Source organism: Dendrobates tinctorius, unplaced genomic scaffold (genome assembly GCF_039654945.1).
Source record: "Dendrobates tinctorius isolate UK_male_01 unplaced genomic scaffold, ASM3965494v1 ptg000073l, whole genome shotgun sequence".
NCBI lineage: Eukaryota > Metazoa > Chordata > Amphibia > Anura > Dendrobatidae > Dendrobates > Dendrobates tinctorius.
Genome location: NW_027361741.1, coordinates 16,251,703 through 16,279,209, shown reverse-complemented (window position 1 = coordinate 16,279,209; position 27,507 = coordinate 16,251,703). Strand labels below are relative to the sequence as shown.

Genomic DNA, 27,507 nt, shown 5'->3' with positions numbered 1-27,507 from the left:
CTGGAGTTGATTTGAGGTGTGGTGCTTGCATTTGGAAGGTTTTGCTGTGAAGGAAACATGTGGTCAAAGGAGCTCTCCATGCAGGTGAAACAAGCCATCCTTAGGCTGTGTGCACACGCTGCGGATTTTGCTGCGGTTCCGCAGCGGTTTTGGCCGCTGCGGACCCGCAGCAGATTCTGCTGCGGTGTACAGTACCATGATTCCCTATGGGAATCAAAAACCGCAGTGCAGACGGTGCGGAATTTTCCGCGCGGATTATCTGCGGTTTTCAATCCGCAGAAAGAATTGACATGTCAATTCTTTCTGCGGATTCCCCTGCGGTTTGCCATCTCCTCCATTGAGGAGATGAAAAACCGCAGGGCCAAACCGCAGAGCAATCCGCAGGTCTTTTGACCTGCGGTTTCACCTGCGGATTTTACAAAATCCGCGCGGATGAATCCGCACCTAATCCGCAGCGTGTGCACACAGCCTTAAGCTGCAAAAACAGAAAAAACCCATCCGAGAAATTGCTACAACATTAGGAGTGGCAAAATCTACAGTTTGGTACATCCTGAGAAAGAAAAAGCACTGGTGAACTCATCAATGCAAAAAGACCTGGGCGCCCACGGAAGACAACAGTGGTGGATGACCGCAGAATAATCTCCATGGTGAACCCCTTCACAACCGCCAACCAAGTGAACAACACTCTCCAGGAGGTAGGTGTATCAATATCCAAATCTACCATAAAGAGAAGACTGCATGAAAGTAAATACAGAGGGTTCAATGCACGGTGCACGGTGCAAGCCACTCACAAGTATCAAGAATCAAAAGGCTAGACTGGACTTTGCTAAAAAACATCTAAAAAAGCCAGCACAGTTCTGGGAGAACAAACTATGGACAGATGAAACCAAGATCAACCTATAACAGAATGATGGAAAGAGAAAAGTATGGCGAAGGCGTGGTACAGCTCATGATCCAAAGCATACCACATCATCTGTAAAACACGGCGGAGGCAGTGTGATGGCTTGGGCATGCATGGCTGCCAGTGGCACTGGGTCACTAGTGTTTATTGATGATGTGACAGGACAGAAGCAGACAAATGAATTCTGAGGTACTCAGAGCCATACTGTGTGCTCAGATCCAGCCAAATGCAGTCAAACTGATTGGTCGTCGTTTCATACTACAGATGGACAATGACTCAAAACATAAAGCCAAAGCAACCCAGGAGTTTATTAAAGCAAAGAAGTGGAATATTTTTGAATGGCCAAGTCAGTCACCTGATCTCAACCCAATTGAGCATGCATTTCACTTGTTAAAGACTAAACTTCAGACAGAAAGGCCCACAAACAAACAGCAACTGAAAACCACCGCAGTGAAGGCCTGGCAGAGCATCAAAAAGGAGGAAACACAGCGTTTGGTGATGTCCATGAGTTCAAGACTTCAGGCAGTCATTGCCAACAAAGGGTTTTCAACCAAGTTCTAGAAATGAACATTTTATTTACAATTATTTAATCTGTCCAATTACTTTTGGTCCCTTTAAAAACAGGGTGGCACATGTTAAGGAGCTGAAACTCCTAAACCATTCATCCAATTTTAATGTGGATACCCTCAAATGAAAGCTGAAAGTCTGAACTTCAACTGCATCTGAATTGTTTTGTTTAAAATTCATTGTGGTAATGTCTAGAACCAAAATTAGAAAAATGTTGTCTCTGTCCAAATATATATGGACCTAACTGTACAACAGAGCTGAGCTGCAACTGTCTGGATGTGAATCAGATCTATGGTGAGGTAAAAGTGGTTAGAAAGTTCATAATAATCTTTCTAGGCTTCCTTCTGCCTGTTTCCTCTCCTTGCTCCTCACTCTTCCTTCTCCCTAGATGGGTTGTGTCAAGTAAGTCTGCAGTTTGTCTCTGAGCAAGATGGAGTTCATCTGTTTTCAGAGTGGAAGAAATGTTCAGGAGGCATGTGATGGAGGAGGAAGAAGTGTTTGAGAAGTGGGAAAGGAAACAGATTTCTCTGAGAAGATATATTCTAATGTTTCTTATATTCAGCTGTATTATTCATTTACGTAAAGTTTAATGACATAATATCAACATCATAATATACAGCTTTAGAAAATACATACCAAGATGGCATCTTATCCTGATGTTGGTGGGACCATAGTGCTCTGTGATGACAGTTCCTGGAGTAAGCACAGATATACAAGCATTCCCAAACACATTGTTGCCAATGAAGGTACGGAGGTTTCCAAGCAAATGATACGTCCATGGGCATTTCTTGCAATTGGCAGGAATACACACACCTTGGTTGACTAAATAAAACGTGTACCATTCCCCAGTGGGCGTACTGTTTATTTTCCAACCTTGAGGCAAGTTGCAGTTTGAAAAGGCTTTGTAGATGACTTCAAATTCACTAAGAATGGCCGCAAAATTCTGCTCTAGGAGTTCCACGTCATGCTTTTGAGCATCCCGTGAAAAATACGGCATGGTGGGTAAATCAGGAAGGAAGAAAACCTCTGGCTTTTGTATGGATGGCCTGTCGTTTAAATAACGACCTTGTTCTCGGATGCCTTTGTGAATTCTACCCATGCCGGACCAGGAGTATCTTTTGGCATATTCCTGCAGATTGTGATAGAGTTTTTGGTTCAGTCCATCATTATGCGTACAGCGTACACACTCGCGCGAGTGGCAATAAACAAACCCGTTCTGCAAGCCTTTCGCATCTGAACTCTGGATCAATAAATTCACAGTGGCAAAGGGAGAACGGGGTTGGTCCTTGCCAACTCGGTAACAATACCATGCAAACAAGAGCACGAGGCAGATTACGGTGGTTAGTGCGAAGGTATTGCAGTCACGCACAGCTTGGATGCATCCAGCAATCAGGTCACGGAGTCCTTTCAGCAAACAGGTCCAGTCAGTCAACCACTCTGCAGACATTTTTGTCCAGGCGCTGTCTGGTTTGTAAGACGATGCAATACAACAAGGACTGGAAGTTCTAGGAGGGGCCCACACCATGCGGGTTAATATGGATGAATTGGTGAACAACACAACATGATCCTGCCTGTTCTCTTTAGACATCTAAGCAGAGTATTAGTAGCTGCGAGGGGTTTGGTGCTGACATTCAGAAGCACATAGAAACACATGGGACAATACAGACTTCCGGGGTCTGGTTTTGTATAGGACGTAGCAATGTGTCATTACCGGCTTTACTGCTATCCACTGAGGAGAGGTCATTCTGAAGAGGACCACAGGTTGTTTAGATCTGTTGGAAATAAAATAAACAGAAAAAAAAAAGATAATAAATTAAGTTTGCCATCAAAAATATCAGCTAGTATACATGGCATCACAAAAAACACTGGGAGCTAACCTATGTTGCCCATTGTAAAACTGTCCATTGATGTAGTGATTCTGCTTAATCATCCAAACTGTTTTTTGTGATAGGGAACAATAATAATTGCGTGTACGGTACTTAGAATTGGTTTTGTCTGTAAATGTAATCCTTAATAAATGCCAATATAAAAGGTTATTTATTTACACAATGTCTCAATATGTTTTCTGGACTACCGCGACGGTGCTCCAATTTTCTCAGAGGTGTCAAGTGGCACTTGAGCAGGGTGGTCAGCTGCCCAGCCACTCAGGGATGTAGACCGTCTTGCCAATGCAAAGGTTCAATTGGCCGATTGAGACACCCAGGAAACCAATCAGAGCCCTGATTGGGCAGCCAATCACCAACTTCAGTTTCCAATTATAATATAATATAGTAATATAGGCTTGTGCCAGGTTTTGTATTCTGGTACTACATGGTACACTTTTCTTGGATTGCTGTTCTGACCCAGCTACGGTTTCCCTACTTACTGGAATAACCCTTGGATTCCTTCTCTGGTTTTGACTTTGGACTAGGTGACCAGTCAGTTTTCCGATTGCTCTACCTGCCTCTTTTGGATTCTGATCTAATTTTCCTCGACTTTGGGCGAGCTTCTCAGGGCCTAACTGCAACTTATTTATTTAGGTACTCTGTTCAGCTAGCGAATACAGTGCAGATGCCGCAGGGGCTCCGTCGTCTTCCTGCATAGGGCCGAAAGTGAGACTAAATCGGGCACTTTTATAGATTCTGCTAAACAGAGTGGCCTGCACCAAATCCAATTGCGAAAGCCCATTTTAAGCTGGGGGTACCATTATATTGTCTAATGACTGACTGCAAACAGAAAAACTAAAAAACATGAAGAATATGTAGGAAACATATGTAGGAAGACGGTACAACTATTTATGGTATAATATAGAACCATTATCTGCTATAACAGTAGTATCCCACTATCAATATTTCCTAATATACTCTACAATGAATTCCAGTTGTTCCCAAGGGCAGCTATCTTTTCCTTTGACCATTTCCTTAGGGCAGCTCTCATCCCACCTCAATCATTATGCTTGTCGACATCTTTACATCTAAGGCGAGCAAACTATGTTTTCAAAACCACTGTTCAATTGAGCAAAAAGTGGGGAGGATGTAGAAGTGTAATGCCAAGATATACAAAGCTACAGGACTTAAAAGCAAATAATACATTTTACAAAAAGTGGATTCTTATGTTCAAAAAAGGCGACTAATTAGGTATCCTATTAAAATGCTGCTGGATGCATGAAGCTTGCATCCTTAATTGTACAGTAGAGATTTATATAGTACAAAAATCATATTACCATGCAAAACACCCCTTCCCAGGCATTTGTATGCATGATAATTACTAGACATTGCATTATTAACAAGCAATTTCTTAGCACAGGAACTGACATCTTTATCTCAAACAGCACAATGTGCCGGCAATTCAATGTATCTCAATCAAGAAACAAAATTCAAAACTATTTTTTAGACTGTGATAAAAGCATTTTCTATTTATTTATTATGCATTGCTTATAGATAGCCATCATATTCCTCATCACTTTACAGACATTACCATCACTGGCCCCATTAGGGCTCACAATCTAACCTCCCTATCAGTATGTCTTTGGAGTGTGAGACGAAGAGTACCTGGAGGAAACGCAAGCAAACATGGGGAGAACGTGAAGATTCCTTGCAGGTTGTCCTTGGTGGGATTTGAACCCAAGACTCCAGTGCAGCAGAGCGCTGCCAGGCTCCTCTGGTGGGGGATTATCTATCAGATAGGCAATTAAAATCCAAAATGCTGATACTTCTCTCCCCCAACATCATCATGAGTTGTGAGGTCACATAAGCAATAGCCAATCTAATGATTTGGGGGTGAGGGGCGGTTGTTCTTAGTCAATTCACGTATTTTTGTACAAAAAAAAAAAGGGGGGGGGTCACATTTGTTAATTTCTAGGGACATATTTTTTTCACCTACATACATGCATTTGGGCTATTTTTTTCCAGCTCCTCCCACACCAAATCAAAGTTGAATGTGCAGGAACTCAGACAGTTAAAAGATATAGAAGCTCTTCCATTAGACCATCAGATCCTATTCAATTCAATTGATAGCGGATGTGCAGTACCCAGTCGCGGCCACTATTCCGTAAATGGAGCTTTGCGGTGCAGCTCTGTAAGTGAGCGGTTCAGGCCGCCGCTGACATCGGGAAGAGGTGATCAGGGAGACTGCCGGGTGTCGCACCTCCACCGATCGGGCACTGCTATCGTATCCTGAGTATAGACCATCAATTTTAAATTAAAGTCCAGGCTAACCATTTTAATTGCTACTTTTTTTGGGGTGGTGGGGTGCGGGTGACAGACTCCCTTTAACAGATGACACGCTTCTTTGAAGCAATACAAAAACATTAAAACATACAAAAAAAAAAAACAAAACCAACATTTTCAGGTTTGATCTTCACAGCTCCTAACTAGAAGGCCATTAATCCTGCTGTGTATTACGTGATATGACAGCTACTTTTTGTCTCACCATTCGTTATAAATAAAGTACGCACAAAGCACCATATTCACAAAAAAAATTGCTCCGCTCGTCACATTCGGCCCAACAGCGCTATTCATTGGAGGTGGCATATGCTTTTCTTGCCTCCGACACTGATAGCGAGGGAGAGGATCCTACATTTCTTTACTTTTCAGATTCTTCATCCTCATCCTCTTCCTCCTCCTCATCTTTCTCCTCGGGTACTGTGGAACCGCCACGCAGATGTCCCAGGACAGAAGATGAGGCAGCGCCCACCTCTTGAAGATGAACCAGCGCACCCCACTGTGGACCCAGTATGGACCGCACCCCCCCGAAAATTAAGAGGCACTGATTCCTGATTTTGTGGCACAATCAGGAAACAAGTTTGACACCACCGGCCTCACAGAAATAGACTTTTTCAAAGTCTTTTTCTCTGAGGATTTTATTAACCTCATGGCGGAGCAAAGTAATTTATATGCTTGTCAGTTTTTGGCGCAGAACCCTGGTTCATCATTTTCTAATTGGTCTCCTGTAGACGCGGTTGAAATGATGCAGATTTGTGGCCTGGTCCTTCACATGGGGATCCTTTAGAAGCCAGAACTTTGGCAATATTGGAGTGTTGATATTTTATATAACACTCCAGTGTTCCGAATGGTCATGGCCCGGACGTGTTTTGAGGCCATCCAAAAATTCCTGCATTATACCGATAATGCAGAGTGTCCAGCACGAGATGACCCCAACTTTGACCGTCTGTTCTAGTTCGACACCACTTATCAATGTGAAACCTGTCCCAGAAAAACTGGACTGTGCGTGAAAGATTGCTTCAAATTGTACCACACCTCCATGCACTAGTAATTTACATTACAGGAAACAGTAGATAAGTTCTAAAAAGGGGGCACATCTAGATAAGTTCCTTGGGGATCTAGTTTCCAAAATGGGGTCACTTGTGGGTTTTTTTTTGTTTTTTTTTTACTGTTTAGGCACATCAGGGACTCTGCAAATGGAACATGACACCCAAAGTCCATTCCATCAAAGTCTGCATTCCAAAGCATCACTACTTCCCTTTCGAGCCCCGACGTGTGCCCAAACAGTTTTTTACCACATATGGGGTACCAGCGTACTCAGGACAAATTGGACAACTTTTGGGGTCCAATTTCTCCCGTTACCCTTGAGAAAATAAAAAAAATTGGGGACTAAACGATCATGTTTGTGGAAAAAATATGATTTTTTTATTTTCACACCCAGGCGTTATAAACTTTAGTGAAACACATGGAACTCCCATGTGTTTCACTAAAGTTTATAACGCCTGGGTGTGAAAATAAAAAAATGCTCACCACACATCTAGATAAGTTCCTTAGGGGGTCTAGTTTCCAAAATGGGGTCACTTGTTGGGGGTTTCCACCGATTAGGCACATCAGGGGCTCGCCAAGCGCGACATGGCGTCCGATCTCAATTCCAGCCAATTTTAGTTTGAAAAAGTCATACAGCGGTCCTTCCCTTCCGAGCCCTGCCGTGCGCCCAAACAGTGGTTTTCCCCCACATATGGAGTATCGGCGTACTCAGGAGAAATTGCACAACAACTTAATTTGTTTATTTTCTCCTTTTACCCTTGTGAAAATAAAAAATTGTTGCTAAAAGTTCATTTTTGTGACTAAAAAGTTAAATGTTAATTTTTTCCTTCCACGTTGCTTCTGCTCCTGTGAAACACGTGAAGGGTTAATAAACTTCTTGAATGTGGTTTTGATCATCTTGAGGGGTGCAGTTTTCAGAATGGTGTCACTTTTTAGTATTTTCTGCCATATAGACCCCTCAAAGTGACTTCAAATGTGAGGTGGTCCCTAAAAAAAATGGTAGCCCTGCGTTTACTTTAGTTACCAGCGCGCTGATCGCTGGTCTCCAGCCTGTCACACGCAGCGATGTGTGCTGGCCAGCGGGAAACCAGCGATCAGAAAAATGTCCAGGGCTTTCCAACAACGATCAGCGATACCGGCAGGGGGGCTGGTCGCTGATAGGTGTCACACACAGCGATCTCGCTGGTGAGATCGCTGTTGCGTCACAAAACTTGTGTGACGGGGGCTTTAGGACCACCAGCTCAGCACCCTATTCATATATACAATGACCTCCCTTATAGTTGAAAGGAAAAAAGCAGTACAAAACAATGTGCAACTCTTCTTTCCCTTTTGGAATATCCACATTATGGTATAGTTTCACTCAGCAGCTATTTTTCACAAATAATCTGTTTCAGGTATATAATGATGACATTGGTCACATTACTGTACTTGGAACCATTACATGACATGGGGGGGTGGGGGCACTCAGTCTGAACTTCCCGTGGCCCTGGGTACCCTTAATCTGCCCCTGCTCATTACCCTCCTCCCCTTACTGTTGGGATTCCTCAGGGTTTCATCTTCCTCTTCAAATCTGCTGATGGTTTGTTCAATAGGGGCAATGCATAGAGTGGTTTTCAGTAGCATCTATATGCTGATGGCACCTTCTCCTAACATCACCCCTGCATTACTACATAATACCAGTGGTTGTCTAACATCATGTCCTCCCTCTATCTGAAACTGAATCAGTAAAAAAAAAAATTGAACTCCTTGTGTTTCCCCCTTCAATTAACCTACCTAAACCTGAAATTGCTATTTCCACAGGTGGTTCTACCATAACTTCCAAACAGCATGCTCATCGCATTGGGGTTATATTTGATACAGATATTTCATTCATTCCCTATAACTGATCACTCGATCTCACATGCACCTAAAAAACATCTCTAGAATTTGACCTTTCCTTGCTTTTTGCAGAGTCAAAACTCTTACTTTCGCTCAGATTCATTTTTGCTTGGACTTCAACGCTCTAATCTGTCTCATTCTTACTAAACTCTCCCCTCTTCAACCTATGCTGAATGCAGCAGCCAGAATCATATTTCTGCCCAACTGTTACAATGATGCCATCACTCTAAGCCAGTCAGTGCACTGGTTGCCCATCCACTATAGAGTCCAATATAAACTTATCACTTTTACCCACAAAGCTATCCACAGTTCTGCACTGCCCAACATCGCGGTCTACCAGCCTACTTATCCTCACCATTCCGCTAATGACCCAAGAATAACATCCTCTAAAATATGATCCTCCAACTCCCATCTCCAAGACTTCTCCTATACTGCAGCAGTTTTCTGGAATGCACTAGCCCAGACAATTTGGTTAATTCCCAGTATCCACAGTTTCACTTGTGCCCTAAAAACACATTTCTTTGGACTTGCCTATAACCTAACTAATCTAACTATTTACCTGTTCTCTCTTCCATACTTTCAATAGGAATTTGCATCTGTACTTGAACAGATACTTTCTGAACCACTCACCAGAAAATATTATTTCAATGACCCTATTTATTATGATGGCTGCACCATACAACACAAGAACTTTACTTTTACCTTTTGTGTCCCCCCTGCCCAGTGATACATTGACAGGAGGTAATCGTTCTCGCACGGCAGCTCAGTGATACACTGTGGGAATGTTTATCTCCTGTCAGTGTATCACCGGCAGCCGGGTAGAGCAGTCACATCTCCCGATGGGACTGTTCTACACAAGATCGCCGTGGGACACTCAGGATAACGTGGACTATGGTGGACAAGTGAGTATATTTTGGTTTATTATTTTACATTATTTCTAGGAGACGAGGGCATCAGGGTTTTGGTGTTAGGGGAGTATAATGGGGTTTTATTTTTATGTGAATATAATAATTTTATTTATTTTAACTGTCAGTACAGGCGCCGGCTGACAAGACTACGTCTCCCATCAGCGGCACCTGCTGTCACTGTTATCAGTGACAGCAAACGTGGCCCAATGAGAGCAGAAGTCTTACCGTATCAGCCCACGCCTGCTGACCTGCGATGCATGTCACCACTGCGGGTGATAGTCACAGCTGCGGGGTCACGCCGACATCTGACAGCATGATCCCGCAGTGCTCTGACCGACTGTCTGCAGTAGCGTTACCGAAGGTCCCAGTCACATGTGCGGGGTGATGATGACATCTGACAGAGTTACCCCGCAGCGATCTGACTGACTGTCTTACCGGTGGTAGCGTTACTGCCGATATTATTATTATTATGGCATTTGTCTTCATTCCAGTAAAAAAATAAATAAATAAATAAATGTAAGTTGTTCTCAAACCCCTGCATTTCCCAAGTCTATTTGCCTGCCTTCAGCTGCATTTACATCAGCAGTTACTCATTTAGAGTACAGATGATGGATGTGAAAGGGTCAGCATTCAGCACCGGTCTCCTCCTCTGAGTGCTTAGCACAACATACTCCTGCAGCAGCTTGTCCCCAGAGTTCACAAGTGCTGAGCGGACATTTTCACTGCCAACAGCTGTACTCCAAATGAGTATGTTCTGATATCAATAATACTAAAGGCAGGCATATACACTGAGAAAAAACGGATGCAGTTAAATGTATTATTTTTCTTTACAGAAATGGGCATAACAATAGATTGTCGGAAGAGATAAGCTAAGGACAATAATGCAAACTGTGTGGGGACCGTATGAGGTGTTCCCCATACAGTCCTGTATGCACATACAGTCATGATTATTTCTGCATGTCAAACAATGGAAAATCTACTTTCTATCGATTATTAATCATTTGGCACTTTATGCACATGTAAAAAGGACACTTAGGGAGTTTTCTAACAGGCAATATCCAGATATTTTTATCCCCCTGACGAAGGACTTTCCGAAACGCGCGTCGGGGTGTGCTCCGCAACTCTTCCAGGACCACCACCATATTTCTCAGGTAATACTGCTTACTGCCATTATCACAGCATACCTTTATATTGGAACTGGGGTCATAGCTTCAATCTAGTCTCTGACTCTTGATACGTTGTGCATTGCGTCAGCTGTTAATACTTATTTTTATATATTGCTTTTGGGCCACGTCTGCACATCCTGTGCATTGTATTATCAGAATATATCTACATATTTAATTTTGGCCACATCTGTAATATAGTTTTTGATTTTTTGGGTATTTTGTGCATTAATTAGTATTAAGGGACTATGATATTTTTACGTACCTTATTAGTTTTATCGTCTGGAGCCACTATTAGACAATTTTTTAGACAGTTTTTTTCAAATGATTATTTGAATTAATGCAATATAATATTGTGGTTTTATGTGGGACTGAAGTGTATTTTTATGTATATATTTTTTACGATACATCATTATTCCTAATAAATTTGTTCCCCATTAATTTATGTGGTCTCCTGATTTGTAGTACTTATGTTGTGTTTTTAACCATTTATGTGTGCGGGCACCTTGCATATAGTATCAATCTTTCTGCCAAACTCACTTTTAATAAAAGAGAAAATACCAGTATTAAGTTATCATACACCCATTCAATTTGCGACTCCAAAGCAATAATATCAAGGAGAAACAGAGTCCAAAATTTGGCATACTTAATAACAATAATACTATTTATTGGGAAACAAGAAAAATGGTCATATAAACATCACATCCAAGAAATCTATATAATGGGTTTAATCATATATGATGTAATCCATTCCTCCTAAGGAAGCGGCAACTTTTCAATACGAAAACGCGCGTCGGGGTATGTGACCAGGGTCCAGGTGGGACTGTTACACTTATGGGTAATTATTTATTATCTTGACCACTTCATTATGTTTTCTTATAACTTGTTACATGGAGCGATATAGTGATTAATGGATTTCATTCACTGAGACACTGTTTACTTACTCACTATATTTGAGGTGTTAGCACCCAACATTGGAGGTATTTATGATCTTTTGTCTGCAATACCTGTGCCCTTGTATTGCAATTTTTGCGTACCCGCCTGTATTCCTTGGTCATTGGCTACACCTATGGATCTGATAACATCATATATGACTAAACCCATATATAGATTTCTTGGATGTGATGTTTATATGACCATTTTTCTTGTAACATTTTCTCAATAAATATTATTATTATTATTATTATTATTATTATGTATGGCAAATTTTGGACTCTCTGTTTCACTTTTAATAAAGGCAATTATATTTTCAATATCATTGTCCTCCCTCTCTTTATGTATTATTAGTTCTTATATATTTTTATCCACATCCAGAGTTTTGGTTATCTTTTTATGCAACGTATATCGAGGAACAATATATTTAGACAATAGGAACATGTACATTAAAGAGATGTTACAAGGGGCTGTGTAGAAAATCCTCATTCCTGGAAATCATCTACCTGCACCGCTCATTTCTAAGACCAATACGTACTCTCTGGGGTTTTACACTATATATTTTACGGTCGGCGTAGTTGACATCGCTTACAAATCACACTTTTTTTTTTATATTTTTAACATACGGTAGGCGAACCACCATGGTACATTCACCTAACACATGGATTATGTATAAAAAATCCCCCCCAAGTATTTACCTTTTACACTCATCCATACATACAGACAAAGCCTGCGATCAATGTTTCCCTAAGGCAGCATGTAATTTGGCTATAAATTATTCAGGAGGCTGTTAGAACAAACAAAATCATCAACACTGTGCTAGGCCTTTTCCTTGCAGAGGGAGAAAAAGAAGACATGTTTGCTTCACACCGGGATATGAAATGAACATAAAAGAGAAAAGTTACAAATTCCCACAGTATAGAAATACACGCATGGAGAGTGGTAATGTGTGCTGGCTTTGGGAACGATCACTTTTTTCTTTCCATACTTGTATCATAACACTACACTATACTTAGATGACCTTCAAAAAAACCCACTTGGCTTCAAGTCCAAAAAGGATACAAAGACCATTAAAGAGAACCTGCCAGCAGGATTTTGCCCTATAAACTAAAGGCACGGCCATAGTGGCACTGTGATGCTGATTAATACGATACCTAATGAAAAGCAATTCGCTCAGTGGCTGCTGAATACTCAACGTGTGAAGTTTTCATAACATGACCTCTTGTGTCCTTCGGGGGCGGGACATGGGGGCAGGGTCTTCTGGTTCTCCATCCCCCCCGCTTCCTCTACTTCTTGTACAGGTCAGTGATTATTCAGTGACCTGCCTCCTTTTTAAAATTCTGTGCCGCCATTATTGTGTGGGGGCGTCTTGTGTGCAGGACTTCAATAAAATGGCGCCAGATGAAGATTTCGGCTTGATGAAATATTTACTCAGCCGCAATCTCCATCTGGCAATGAGCTTTGTCCAGCGCCATTTTATTGAAGTCCTGCATACAGGACACAGACTGCAACACGTGCTGCCCACACAACGATGGCGGCGGCGTAGAATTTTAAAAAATCAACTCAAATTAGACAGGGTCGAGAGGTACCTCTCTTTCATACATTCTTGTGAATAATCAGAGACCTGTAGAAGATTCAGAGGAGGAGCGAGGTGGAGAACTAGAAGACCCTGCCCCCACGTCCCGCCACGAAGCACAGAAGACGTCATTTTATGAAAACTTCACAAGGGAAGCCACTGAGAGGAGCCCTTCACATCAGGTATCAGATTAATCAGCATCAAAGCGCCATTAAGGCTATGCCTTTAGTTTAAGTACTAAATTCTGCTGACAGGCTCTTTTTAAAAACAAGCTACTGTATGTCTTCTGGAAAACAACACAAGGTAAATGTTGCGCACACGCCCTATAACATAGGAGAAGGGAGCATCGGAGGGAGACTGGATTGGGCAATGTAGACGGAAGCTCCTGGTTTAAGACATGAAAAGCACCCTTCCAGAATAAAACATGCTAGTTTGACCTAATTTCCAGTTCCAAAATACTAAAAAGTACTTAGGCCAGGCATTATGACAACAATGGGCGAATCAATGTAGACATATAAAGCTGGCGACTACATAGCCAAGATGACCTAGCCCTAAGAAAAGTCTTCAATGTCAGATGGGTGGGAGTCTGACACTTAGCACCCCAACTGATCAACTACTACAAGAAAAGGAGGTTGAGGGATGCAAGCACTTTGAATGGAGCTGCCAGGTACAGAACTAAACATTTATTTTACTCGCTTATATGGCTCCATCATATTCCAGAGCACTTCACAGACATCATTATCACTATCCCAAAGGGGCTCACAATCTTTACTATCAGTATGTCTTTGGTATGTGCGAAGAAACCCACACAAACACGGGGAGAACATACAAACTCCTTGTATACGTTTCCTTATTGGGATTTGAACTCAGGACCCCAGCGCTGCAAGGCTTCAGTGTGGACCATTGAGCTACAGCACAAATAGGTCCTATTCTTTTGACTAGGTACGGTTCTGCAGTACCCAGCAGCCACCACTATACACTGAATAAAGCTACACTTTGCAGCTCTATTCAAAGTGTTTACATCTGGTGAGATTATATATGGGCGGATTGGTGGTGATGTCAGGTGTCAGATCCCCACCCATCTGATATTGATGACTTATTCCACAGAGAGGTCCTAAATATGTTATGACCAGTCAACCGCTTTAAAGAGGGCATGTAATCAGATTTCACAATACAAAGTGCATACATTATAAAACAGATCTCTTGGACCAAATGATAATTGCTGAATCATAATTATATTAAAATTAGCATTTTATGCCTCAGCTAAACAGAGAGCTGAAGTGCAAATGTGCTCATTCTGCACCCACCCAGCCTGACTGCGGCAGCTTGTACAGAGCAGTGTGAGATTTCAGCAGCAACAGCAAGAAAGAGGAGTTAAAGGGAACCTGTCACCAGGTTTGGCCGATATGAGATACAGCCATCACCTTTCAGGGCTGATATGCAGCATTCTGTAATGCTGTATATCTGCCCCCAACCTGACCTGCAAGAGAAGAAAAATAACTTTTATTATACTCACCTGCAAGATGGATCGGTCCAAGGGGTGTTGCTCTTCTTGGTCCAGCACCTCCCATGTTCTTATGATCGCCACCCTCCTGGCTTGCTTCTTGTGGATGACGCGACCCCGCATCATCCACACAGTCTCCTCGGCACCGCGCTCCTACACAGGTGTACTTCTCTGTCCTGTTGAGGGCAGAGCAAAGTACTGCAGTGTGCAGGTGCCAGAAAAGGTCAAAGAGCCCTGGCACCTGTGCACTGCAGTACTTTGTGCTGCCCTCAGCAGGGCAGAGAAGTACGCCTGCGCAGGAGCGCGGTGCCAAGGAGACTGTGTGGATGATGCAGGGACGTGTCTTCCACACGAAGCAAGCAGGAGGGCGGCATCGCAAGATGGGAGGCACCGGACCAAGAAAAGCGACACCCCTCGGACCGGACCACCCTGCCAAGTGAGTATAATAAAAGTTATTTTTCAGTTCTGCTAGGTCTGGTTGGGGGCAGATATACAGCATTATAGAATGCTGTATATCAGCCCTGAAAGGTGATGGTCATATCTCATATTGGCCAAACCTGGTGACAGGTTCCCTTCAAAAAGTTGTCAATCGTGCTACGTGGGCAAAGATTGAGCTTATTCCACAGGGAATTATACAGCCACTCTGATATGAATTTTTAAAGTAAGTACACCAGGCTCACCAAAGTTGCCTTCAATAACATATGATGCTTACCATATTTTTTGCACTGTAAGACGCACTTTTTTCCTCCAAAAATGTGGAGGAAAATGGGGGATGCATCTTACAGTCCAGATGTACTCTGGCTCATAGCTCTGGCTGTGGATTTGGAGGTGGGGGAGCGGCAGCAGGTCACAGGAGGCAGGAGCCGGCGGCTGTGGCTAACGAGAAATACTGTAAATATTCATGGCATTCCACGTCCATGGGAGTGAAAAGCTGAGAAAAATCATTTTTCTTTAATAGTGGACACGCTGTTAGTGGCAGCCACCGACTTCCTGCAGCTGCGGGGCTTTCGCGTGTCCCCATTACTTAAGGGATGAACATTCACTGCTCTTCACTACCATAAGCGAGGAATGCAGTGAATATTCATTCCCTTTAGTAGAGGGGACACGCGAAAGCCCAGCAGCTGCAGGAAGCAGGTGGCTGCGACTAACATTGTGCTCACTATTAAATAGAAATTGATACCCACTGCTCTCCATACACGCAGTCTTGGGGTGGAGAGCAGCGAGTATTCCGGCAGCTGTCCTCTGCTTGTAAGCAGCGCATGTTGTCCCTGCCATGAGCTGCTTACAAACATAAAGCAGCTGCTGGCATCGGAACAAGATGCTGCGAGGGAGCACAGGAAGGTAAGTATAATGGTTTAATGTCTTTATAATGTTTTTCTGATGGAGGCCATACATACCAGGGTGGGGATGAGGGCCAAATCATACTAGGACGGAGATGAGGGTGCCGTGCATACCAAGATAGGGATGAGGGGGCCATGCAGACCAGGATAGGGATGAGGGGGCCATGCAGACCAGGATAGGGATGCGGGGACCATATATACAAGGATAGGGGATATTAGTACAGAACTGACCACATTTTTTGCTTCATTTTTTTTTCTTCTCATTTCCGCCTCTAAAACCTAGGTGTGTTTTATAGTCCGAAAAATATGGCATATTGTTCTGTTGACCGATCAGCTTTGAATAATGCAAAGTCCAACTCCTTGTATAGATAAAACGTTCTACAACAGTCGGATACACTTTTGTGCTTCTTGCACGTTTTCAAAATATTTGACTGTTTTGTCTGAGGCAGGAAACTCATATAACCATTCCTGCTCTTTGCTCAGCCTTAATGAATTGCATCCAGGCTCAGCAATGCTCTACAGAATGATACATTACACTGTAGCAAACTAGTGAGAAATTTGTGAATATGCTGCTTATCTTTGTAGCGCATAGATCAGTGGCCAAATCTGATCGATCATGCCGTCCCTGACCTAAATGGATGTAGATTTCAATGCAGGCAGTTATAGTCTGAGAAACGGTTTATGCTGCGAGAAATAAAGACCAGGATTAAAAAAAAAAAAAAAAAAAAAAAGTGATAGAAAGATCAAGGTCAAAAGATAAATCATGCAGAGTACAGAAGAGACACAAAATGCTATCACGAAAATCCAATTCATTCCCATAAGGAGAGATTTTATGTTTAATTAACTTATCTTTTGCTAGAGGGGATCATGTTAATGCAGAGCGGAGACTCCGGAAGAGAACATGTTAAAAGGTTATTTCTAGTTTTTAATAGATACAGAACATTTCTGCTGGTGGAAGGATTACACTCAGAAATCCAAAGCCGAAAAACACCAACCATAAACCGATTCCAATCACTCATTGCATTACGAGACGCACAATATTGTTACAATGAATTCATTAAACATCCAATCAGAATGTAGGTCTCATTTTTCGGACAATGTCCTCCACAGTTATGGGCCGTGTAGAAGCTGATCAATAAGGACTGTAGATGTAATGGATGTAAATGAAGGCGCACCGATCTCTGAGACCTTCGCTGGGTCATACAGCTATTTTTTTTTCCATAGCAACTAGTTTAATACAATAATAAAGCAATTCATACAAAATTTGGAATCCAAATAAGAGCAAATGACGGGTATACTAACAGATCATAAACTAAACATGAGTCAACAGTGTGATGCAGCAGCAAAAAAAAGGGAAATGCAATTCTGGGATGTATTAACAGAAGCATACAGTCTAGATCACGTGAAGTCATTATTGCTCTCTACTCCTCTTTGGTCAGGCCTCATTTGTAATAATGTGTCCAGTTCTGGGAAATACATTTTAAAAAGACATCAACAAACTGGAGCAAGTTCAGAAAAGAGCGACCAGAATGGTGACCGGTCTGCAAACCCTGTCTTATGAGGAAAGGTTGCAGGATTTGGGAATGTTTAGCTTGCAAAAAAGAAAACTGAGAGGAGACTTAATAGCTGTCTACAAATATCTAAAGGGCTGTCACATTGTAGAAGGATCATCTTTATTCTCATTTGCACAAGTAAACACGAGAAGCAATGGGATGAAACTGAATGGGAGGAGACACAGATTAGATATTAGAAAAAACTTTTTGACAGAGTGATCAATGAGTGGAACAGGCTGCCACGAGAAGTGGCGAGTTCTCCTTCCATGAAAGTCTTCAAACAGAGGCTGGACAGACATCTGTCTGGGATGATTTAGCGAATCCTGCTTTGATCAGGGGGTTGGACCAGATGGCCCAGGAGGTCCCTTCCAACTCTACGATTCTATGATTCAAATGGAAAAAAAAATCTAAAAATAAAACTTCAATGGAGTACGTAAACTAGGAGGCAATAAAACAAAGAAAGTTAAGGTAGGTCTTTTTCAAAGAAGAAAAATAAAAATAAAAAAGATAGCTGTATCCCTATGGGGTTAAATTTGTTATTTTCTCAGTCTATAAACATTATGAAAGCATTTCTTCCCCCATTTATTTTTTTTACCCTTCATTTTTACAGCAGACATTCAATTAGAGCATTTGTGATAGGAGATGCAGACCGGAGGATGTTTGTTGTCGCATGTCGCTTTGCTTTGTTTCAATAGTCTCGTATTGACAAAATACGCTAGTGAAGAGAAAAGCTGTTTCTGTAATACACCCACTCAGGACCAGCTGCTGGGACTACAAATATTTAATGCCTGAACATGCAGCAGACCTCCTCTGTTCCTGGCACCATCAGCCATGTTTCCTCTATCTACAGAGCACAAAGACGGGCATGGAGCAAAAACTGGAAAGCTGAGAAGTGAAGTAAGAAATATCATAGGAAAGAAGGTGTACTCTGTGTAGACTAGATTCATTTTCTCTAGAGTAATACATACAGTGGGGAAAAAAAGTATTTAGTCAGTCAGCAATAGTGCAAGTTCCACCACTTAAAAAGATGAGAGGCGTCTGTAATTTACATCATAGGTAGACCTCAACTATGGGAGACAAACTGAGAAAAAAAAATCTAGAAAATCACATTGTCTGTTTTTTTTTCATTTTATTTGCATATTATGGTGGAAAATAAGTATTTGGTCAGAAACAACATTTCATCTCAATACTTTGTGATATATCCTTTGTTGGCAATGACAGAGGTCAAACATTTTCTGTAAGTCTTCACAAGGTTGCCACACACTGTTGTTGGTATGTTGGCCCATTCCTCCATGCAGATCTCCTCTAGAGCAGTGATGTTTTTGGCTTTTCGCTTGGCAACACGGACTTTCAACTCCCTCCAAAGGTTTTCTATAGGGTTGAGATCTGGAGACTGGCTAGGCCACTCCAGGACCTTGAAATGCTTCTTACGAAGCCACTCCTTCGTTGCCCTGGCGGTGTGCTTTGGATCATTGTCATGTTGAAAGACCCAGCCACGTTTCATCTTCAATGCCCTTGCTGATGGAAGGAGGTTTGCACTCAAAATCTCACGATACATGGCCCCATTCATTCTTTCATGTACCCGGATCAGTCGTCCTGGCCCCTTTGCAGAGAAACAGCCCCAAAGCATGATGTTTCCACCACCATGCTTTACAGTAGGTATGGTGTTTGATGGATGCAACTCAGTATTCTTTTTCCTCCAAACACGACAAGTTGTGTTTCTACCAAACAGTTCCAGTTTGGTTTCATCAGACCATAGGGCATTCTCCCAAAACTCCTCTGGATCATCCAAATGCTCTCTAGCAAACTTCAGATGGGCCCGGACATGTACAGGCTTAAGCAGTGGGACACGTCTGGCACTGCAGGATCTGAGTCCATGGTGGCGTAGTGTGTTACTTATGGTAGGCCTTGGTACATTGGTCCCAGCTCTCTGCAGTTCATTCACTAGGTCCCCCCGCGTGGTTCTGGGATTTTTGCTCACCGTTCTTGTGATCATTCTGACCCCACGGGGTGGGATTTTGCGTGGAGCACCAGATCGAGGGAGATTATCAGTGGTCTTGTATGTCTTCCATTTTCTAATTATTGCTCCCACAGTTGATTTCTTCACTCCAAGCTGGTTGGCTATTGCAGATTCAGTCTTCCCAGCCTGGTGCAGGGCTACAATTTTGTTTCTGGTGTCCTTTGACAGCTCTTTGGTCTTCACCATAGTGGAGTTTGGAGTCAGACTGTTTGAGGGTATGCACAGGTATCTTTTTATACTGATAACAAGTTTAAACAGGTGCCATTGCTACAGGTAATGAGTGGAGGAAAGAGGAGACTCTTAAAGAAGAAGTTACAGGTCTGTGAGAGCCAGAAATCTTGATTGCTTTTTTCTGACCAAATACTTATTTTCCACCATAATATGCAAATAAAATGAAAAAAAAGCAGACAATGTGATTTTCTGGATTTTTTTTTCTCAGTTTGTCTCCCATAGTTGAGGTCTACCTATGATGTAAATTACAGAATCTTTTTAAGTGGTGGAACTTGCACTATTGCTGACTGACTAAATACTTTTTTTCCCCACTGTATATTATTAAAAATGTATGTCACCACTGTAAAGTAAAATAATAATAAAAAAATTAAGTGATAGCACTACTCCAGCGTCTTTTTTTTAGTTGCAGTGGTGCAACTAATTCAGGTTCCCTGCCCTTAGTAATATGCTTACTAGCCGCCATCTTCTTCTGTTCTTGGAACTGCTCCAGCAGTTTGTGACCTGCTGAATAGCTTCAGTATTCGCTGAGAGAGCTGGAAGTCACAACTCATTGTAAGTCTAAGAAAGTCTCGTTATTGTTCTCATAAACATACATTGAGAGTGTCACAGGAATACCGCGACAGAGAAGGGCCAGAAGATCGTGGCATCTGGTTTCACAAACTCCTGCACTGGTTAGAAGTATTTCTCCATCTTATTAAACAGTGCAGTTTTTGTTCCTTGCTGGCAGTCCAAGGGTTAATCAGTTGAAATTCCTGTAACTTGAATTGTCTCAGCTGTTCAGTGTTGGCCACTCCCCTCCGGAACATAGGAATTGCCAGTGTTAGATCTTACTGTCTGGTTTGGAGTTGGAGGTGGAGTCAGTGGTTGGAGAAGGTGTTTGGAGATTTATTCAGGAGCTGGTTGCTTGGAGTTTTGTGTGTGTGCTCATCCTCATCTTTTTTTCTTTCTTTTCACTCCCCTGTGTTCCACTCTGTTGAATTCCCTGATTTGTCTGGTTATTGTTATCCTGTACACTTTGGCTTCCCACCTCCCTGGGTGGGTTAGGGGACAGATAAGGGTTGATATAGGAGCACAGCAAGGCACATGAACCCAGCATCTCCACCTTTAGTAGTAATCCAGGGGACAAAAATAGACTAAGGCGCCCCTAGTTCTAGGGACCTGGTTAGTGCCCACAGACTCAAGGCATTGCATGACAGAAAGCTTGTGATCATTACCTATGACTTACGGTCAGGCATAAGTTGACAGTGCATGACCGGAATGGGCCCAGGCAGGGCTGAAGACAGTGGCTGGTAAGTATAATACTAAGATCAGGGAACTTAGATTACTGGCACAACTGCAGCACTGCAATAATAAAAAACAAAAACGCTCGAGTGGGGCTTTAAAATAATGACTAAATCAACAAATACTTTGTTGCAAGGTCCTTTAGGTTTGATCCTTTGAGATTCATACTCCATGCTCAAGAACTGTGACAGTTACAGAATAGTATGGGATCACAGTATTATATATGAGATCTAGAGAGACAGGCTGTGAACCACATTGGAATGCACCAACTTGTGTAAGGGCTCGTGCACAGTGGCGGTTGGTGGTCATTACATAACCGCCAATGGCTACATAGAAGCCGATCAGTGGTTGTTTAGTAATCTGCAGATTAACCCCCAAAGCTGAAGGTTTATAGCTGTTTTTTTATTCCCTTTTAAAAAAAATCATTTTACCCTGAGGAACGAACAATTCTGCCGTTAATCGGGTGTTTACACTGGCTGGTACACTAGACCAGCATAAGTCAATGGTGGTATGGAAAAAAAAAAGCCATATCATCAGTGAAAACAGAGTTCGAGGCTACTCACGTTACGCTAACATACGTGTTGGGGATTTTTGTGGCACTTGGGCTCAGTCCACACTGCATTTATGCCCATTGTTGAGCGCATATGCTTTGGAGGTATGCGCCCGGTGAGGATGGACGCTAAGGAAATTGGCCACCATAGGGTCCCAGCGTAAAGAAAAGCAGTCTGCTGCTCATTCATATATAGTAAATTTTTTTTTTTTAATGCAGTTGCATACTGGCCAGACGGAACCAAAAGAACGGACTTTCATTCTCTCTATGGTGAATGGTTGCCTTTGGCCACGATAGGATACATAATGGGAAAAAGCTCCCGACGTGTGCTGAAGGATGGGTGCACAGGTTTCCGTGGACTCCTGTTCTCAAAATGGAAGACCATGTGGCCAAACCAGTCTAATTGAAAAACCCTTCACATGGAAAAAGCTGTTTTTATCTCATATTGATACTGATAGACAGGACTGGTTACATTTGACTCCATTTACTGCTGTTGTGAGAACAGGAGCGCTTAGCAGGCCGTGAAAGACCTATTGACTCCACCAGTGAGAAGTAACCTCCATTACGGACTAAAAAAAAGGAAGAATGCTATCTAAAGTTATTTTTTCAACAAATCATAAATCCCATCTCCCATCCGGCTGGACTAAATATGATCCATACTAGGCCCATCCTAAGCAATCACATGGCCCTCAACCACAGCAGTCTTTATGCCTCCCCCGATTTATGTCTGATTAGCCAAGTGTACGGTCAATTACAGCTCCGTTACTCAGCCGCCTGGTTTAATATTACTTCATATACCGCTTGGTAGAGGTCACAATCTGCGAGTCAGCAATGCACTGAAGCAGTTTTACTGTTTAGTCATGAACTCTTAATTAGTTTCAAGATTAGCTTGTCACCTTGAGTACAACCAACACTTCAGTAATGTGCGACCTGCGGGTATGACAACATATTGCTGGGTTCCCACCATGTGGAATAGAATTCCCATACATCCTGCATGTCCTGCCAGTAAGTAACCTAGGTGTGACCTTTAAAGCCACTCCACCACCAGTAATTAGATGCCATCATTACAGGTGGTCTTATACTAGCTTTTGTAGAAGCTCTTGTGATTTATCCGATCAGTTTTTAAGTGTAGTAGTTTAGAAGACAGACTTTGTACATAGTCATCTGCCCGGGCTCACACTGCCATCATGCGCACAGTTGGGTCCCCCTACATCTCTTTGGTGCCAGCTGAGAGACCATGTTGTCTGAGGTACTGAATGGAAATCTAACATATAAAGCTCAATGTGGGTGTGTATGTATATATGTCCGGGATTGCCATCTGCACCGTCACAGCTACGGACACAAAATTTGGCACAGTCACACGTCTGGATCCCAAGAGCGTCATAGGCTATGTTGTGAGGCGAAATTTTAATCCCGCGCGTTCCAATTCACCAAACAATTTTGCCCCTATCTACATAATGGGGAAAAAGTGAGAGGAAAAGTGTTGGAGGCAAATTGACAGCTGCCAGATGTGAACAAGGGGGACTTAAAGAATGAGAGCGATGGCGCCAAAGAGTATATACCGTACAGTTGCTAAGGTGGGGCCCTGACATGGGATACTCACCACACACGGGGATATGAACACACACACAAAATGCGCCACACACTACCACGTGCTTCAACACATATACCACCCTCAGCACACATTTCACCACACATACACCAACCTCGCCACATAAAAGTCGCCACTCAAAACTCGCCACGCTGTCCCAGAGCTGTTTAAAAGATGAAAAATGAGCTGTGATTGGTTGCTATCAGCAACAGTTTTCTTTGTAGACAGTTGTGGTAACTGAGGCCTATTATTCTTATCATTTCTATGGTGTTATCGTCCTTCTGTAAAGCTGGAAATAACACAATTTATTACTGTGCCAACACAGACCACCCTCTGACATAGACTGCAGGGGGATCCCAGTATCACACAGGATAGGGTTAGATACACGGCTCAGCAGTCAGTATCACACAGGAGAGGATTAGACACACAGCTCAGCAGTCAGTATCACACAGGAGAGGATTAGGTACACAGCTCCGCAGTCAGTATCACACAGGATAGGATTAGATACACAGTTCAGCAGGCAGTATCACACAGGATAGGATTAGATACACAGCTCAGCAGTATCACACAGGATAGGATTATATACGCAGCTCAGCAGTCAGTATCACACAGAATAGTATTAGATACACGGCTCAGCAGACAGTATCACACAGAATAGGATTAGATACACGTCTCAGCAGTCAGTATCACACAGGATAGGATTAGATGCACGGTTTTTATGTGCAATATAATCATTATAATTTGTTATAGCTAACCACAGTTGGTTACTATGCCCAGGCAACGCCGGGCTCTTCAGCTAGTTTCTAATAAAGTGGCCACTCAGTGTTTATTTCCCGTTTTCCATGGACCAGTGACATAAAATCTCTATGTCCCAACGTTAAAAAGTGCACCAGAACCCCTCAAGTGGAAGAAAATTATGTCAAAATTGAACATCAGAGGAGAAGATCTGTGATGGACTGTGGGGTTTTGTTTTCTGTCAACCATATTTTCAGCCTTTCTCAATGTTTTCTGACTGAGGAAACCCACAAGAATTTGAAACATGGATTTTTGTGAGTACTCACCGTAAAATCCTTTTCTCCGAGATGCTCATTGGGGGACACAGAGACTGTGGGTGTATGCTTCTGCCGCTAGGAGGCTGACACTAAGTGAAAAAAAGAGGTTAGCTCCTCCTCCACAGTATACACCCTCGCCCCTATTGTGGGCGGAAATCAGTTTGGTGCCAAAGCAGTAGGAGGACAACAAATCAGCCTTAATACAGGTACAACATGTCTAAAGGAAAAACACCACCTTTATATCAAATAAGTAAACACATATTCATTTAAACAAGAGCCAACTGGCCAATAGGGTGGGTGCTGTGTCCCCCAAAGAGCGTCTCGGAGAAAAGGATTTTACGGTGAGTACTCACAAAAATCCATGTTTCTCCTTCATCTCATTGGGGGACACAGAGACTGTGGGACGTCCTAAAGCAGTCCCTTGGTGGGAAGTTGACTCACCGATCCAAGCTACATGCACCTCCTGTTTAAAGGTGCGCCACCGTTGCTTGGAGAATCATTCTTCCCAAGGCTTGCATCCTCCGAGGCCTGAGCATGGATATTATGTTTGGCAAATGTGTGCAGGCTGGACCAGGTTGCTGCCTGCAACCCTGTTTCGTCAAAGCCTGATGCCGAAGCGCCCAAGAGGCGCCCACCGCCCGGGTAGTGTGCGCTCTGATCCCTGCTGGAATCGGCGTGCCTCTAATGCAGTAGGACTCCTGAATAGTCAAACGAATCCATCTGGCTATGGTTGTCTTTGAGGCAGCGAGTCCCTTCCTGCGTTCTTCAGGGAGCACGAACAGCGTGTCCGTCTGAGAAAAGGGGCCATCCGCGACATGTACCTCCGGAGGGCTCTTACCAGGTCTAACGTGTGAAGAGCCTTCTTCCACACGGTGCATCGGTGCTGGACAAAATGAAGGCAAAGCAACATCTTCATTGATGTGAAAAAGAGGACACGACCTTCGGCAGAAAAAGAGGGGCAGGTCTGAGGACCACCTTATACCTATGGAAAGTGAGGAACGGAGCTCCGCAGGATAGAGCCGCCAGCTCTGAAACCCGCCTGATGGAAGTGATGGTCACAAAGGGAACAACCCTCTAGGAAAGGTACCTCAAAGCGATATCCTGAAGCGGTTCCAAAGGAGCTTCCTGCAGAAAACTTAGGACTATGTTAAGAACCCAGGCGTCCATCGGCACCATATAGGGAGGTATCAAGTGAGACACTCCCCGGATGAAAAGTTTTCACCTGCAAATTGGTAGCAACCCTGCACTGGAACCGGACGGATAAGGCCGACATTTGTCTCCTGCTGAAACCTGGGGCAAAGCCCGAGTCTAATGCTCTACCGACTGAGCTATCCGGGCTCTTTGAGCCCGACTGGAGAAAACCCAAGATGCTGGAGATCGAGCATCCTAGCCGAGAAACAGCGCGGCCTCGACATCAAGCAAAGAACACCTTCCAGGTGTGGTGGTATATTCATGCTGAAGCAGGCCTCCGGGCGCTAATCGTTGTAGCGACCACCTTGCTCCCGAACCCTGCCTGGGTTATAATCCAAGATTCAACGGCCCTGCCGTCAAACACAGGGTCCCTGAGTTCGGGTGGCAGATTAGCCCTTGAGACGGTAGATCTGGGCGCTCTAGCAGGCACCCAGGAACATCGGCGAGCAGCTGCCTTAGATCTGCGTACCACGCTCGACGGGGGCCAGCAGAATCGCCGGCCCCCCTTCCGTCTTGATCCCTTTGCTGACTCTCGGGAGTAGTGGCAGTGGGGGAAATAGATATGGGAGGCGAACCTGGTTCCATGGCAGAACCAATGCGTCCACCCAAATGCCTGCGGGTCCCTCGCCCGAGCGACATATGTGGGCACCTTGGCATTCACTCTGGAAGCCATCAGGTCCACATCCGGAGCTCCCCCACAGTTGACAAATCTGTTGAAGAACTTCGGGATGTAGAGACCACTCTCTGGATGCAAGACCCTGGCGGCTGAGGAAGTCTGCCGCCCAACTTTTCCACGCCCGGGATGTGGACAGCCGAAATCACCGAGTGGTTTACTTCGGCCCACTGAAGAACATGTTCCACCTCGCGCATGGTTGTTCTGCTGTGGGTGCCCCCCTGACAAATTATGTAAACCACCGCCGTGGCAATGTCCGATGGAATCCGGACGGGGCGGCTTGCTAGAAAGCGACGAAACTTCTGCAGAGCCAGCCGAATTGCTCCTATCCCCAATAAGTTGATCGGGAGGCGTGCCTCCTGTGGCGACCACCGTTTCTGGGTTGTGTGGTGGCAAAAAACCGACTGACGTCTATTGTCATTATCAGCCCATGACATGGGGGGGAAAAGCCTCCCCTAGGCCAGAGAGGAACTGGTTATCCACCATCCGAGCGACTGCCGGACCTGGGACAGTTTGCACCGCCGATCGAGCATGAAAGGATTCTTGTCCCAGGCTGACACGAGACGTGCTGCAGGGGGTAAAGGATGGAACTGGACGAAAGGTATCGCTTCGATTGCTGCCACCATTTTCCCTAGGATCCCTATCGCGGATCGGATGGTGTGAGGGACTGGTTGGCGTAGTATCCGGACTCCCTGCCGGAGACTAGCGCCCTTTCCTGAGGGAGAATTATCAACCTTCAGCAAGTGTCGAAGATCATTCCTAGGAAGGAGATCCTCTGAGCTGGCACAAGGGATGATTTCCTTGCATTGACCAACCATCTAAGCGGCAAGAGTATCTAGCGTGATGTTGACACCTTCTTCACATGCCCGTATTGACGGGCCCTTGACCAAGAGGTCGTCCAGATAAGGCAAGACGACTATGCCTCAAGAATGCAGTGTGGCCCTGACAATTGCCATAACTTTTGTGAACACTCTGGGAATATGCAGAAATGCGTCCTGGCTGTCAATTGAGGCCAAGTATTCTCACTGCTCCATGACCGCTATGACTGAACGGAGACTCCATCCGGAAATGTCTGATTCTGATGAAATTGTTCAGAAGCTTTAGGTCCAAAACCAGGCCTGACTGACCCGTCCTTTTTGGGACCCGCAAAAGGGTTGGAATAAAACCCCTGAGCTTTTCTGTGTTCCGGCACTGGAACAATGACTCCGTTGTGCAAGAGCGACTTGATGGCTCTCAATAGAGCCCTTAACTGGGTATCCACCCTGGGAAGCCGGGAAAGAAAAAAACATCTTGGAGGGTAACTGACAAATTCTATTTTGCAACCTGAGGACACCAATTCTTTTACC

General features: G+C 43.7%; 1 protein-coding gene across 2 annotated transcripts in view; it reads right to left on the bottom strand.

The window, feature by feature from the left end:
• The window catches only part of ASPHD2 (aspartate beta-hydroxylase domain containing 2), a 141,932-nt gene that overhangs the window by 83,398 nt on the left and 31,027 nt on the right, over window positions 1-27,507 (bottom strand). For both annotated transcript variants that reach the window (XM_073582664.1, XM_073582663.1), the window contains exon 2: window positions 2,105-3,240. In XM_073582664.1, coding sequence (XP_073438765.1) covers window positions 2,105-3,056 — 952 coding nt within the window. In that variant the 5' untranslated portion in view covers window positions 3,057-3,240. The remainder of the gene's footprint in view (window positions 1-2,104; window positions 3,241-27,507) is intronic.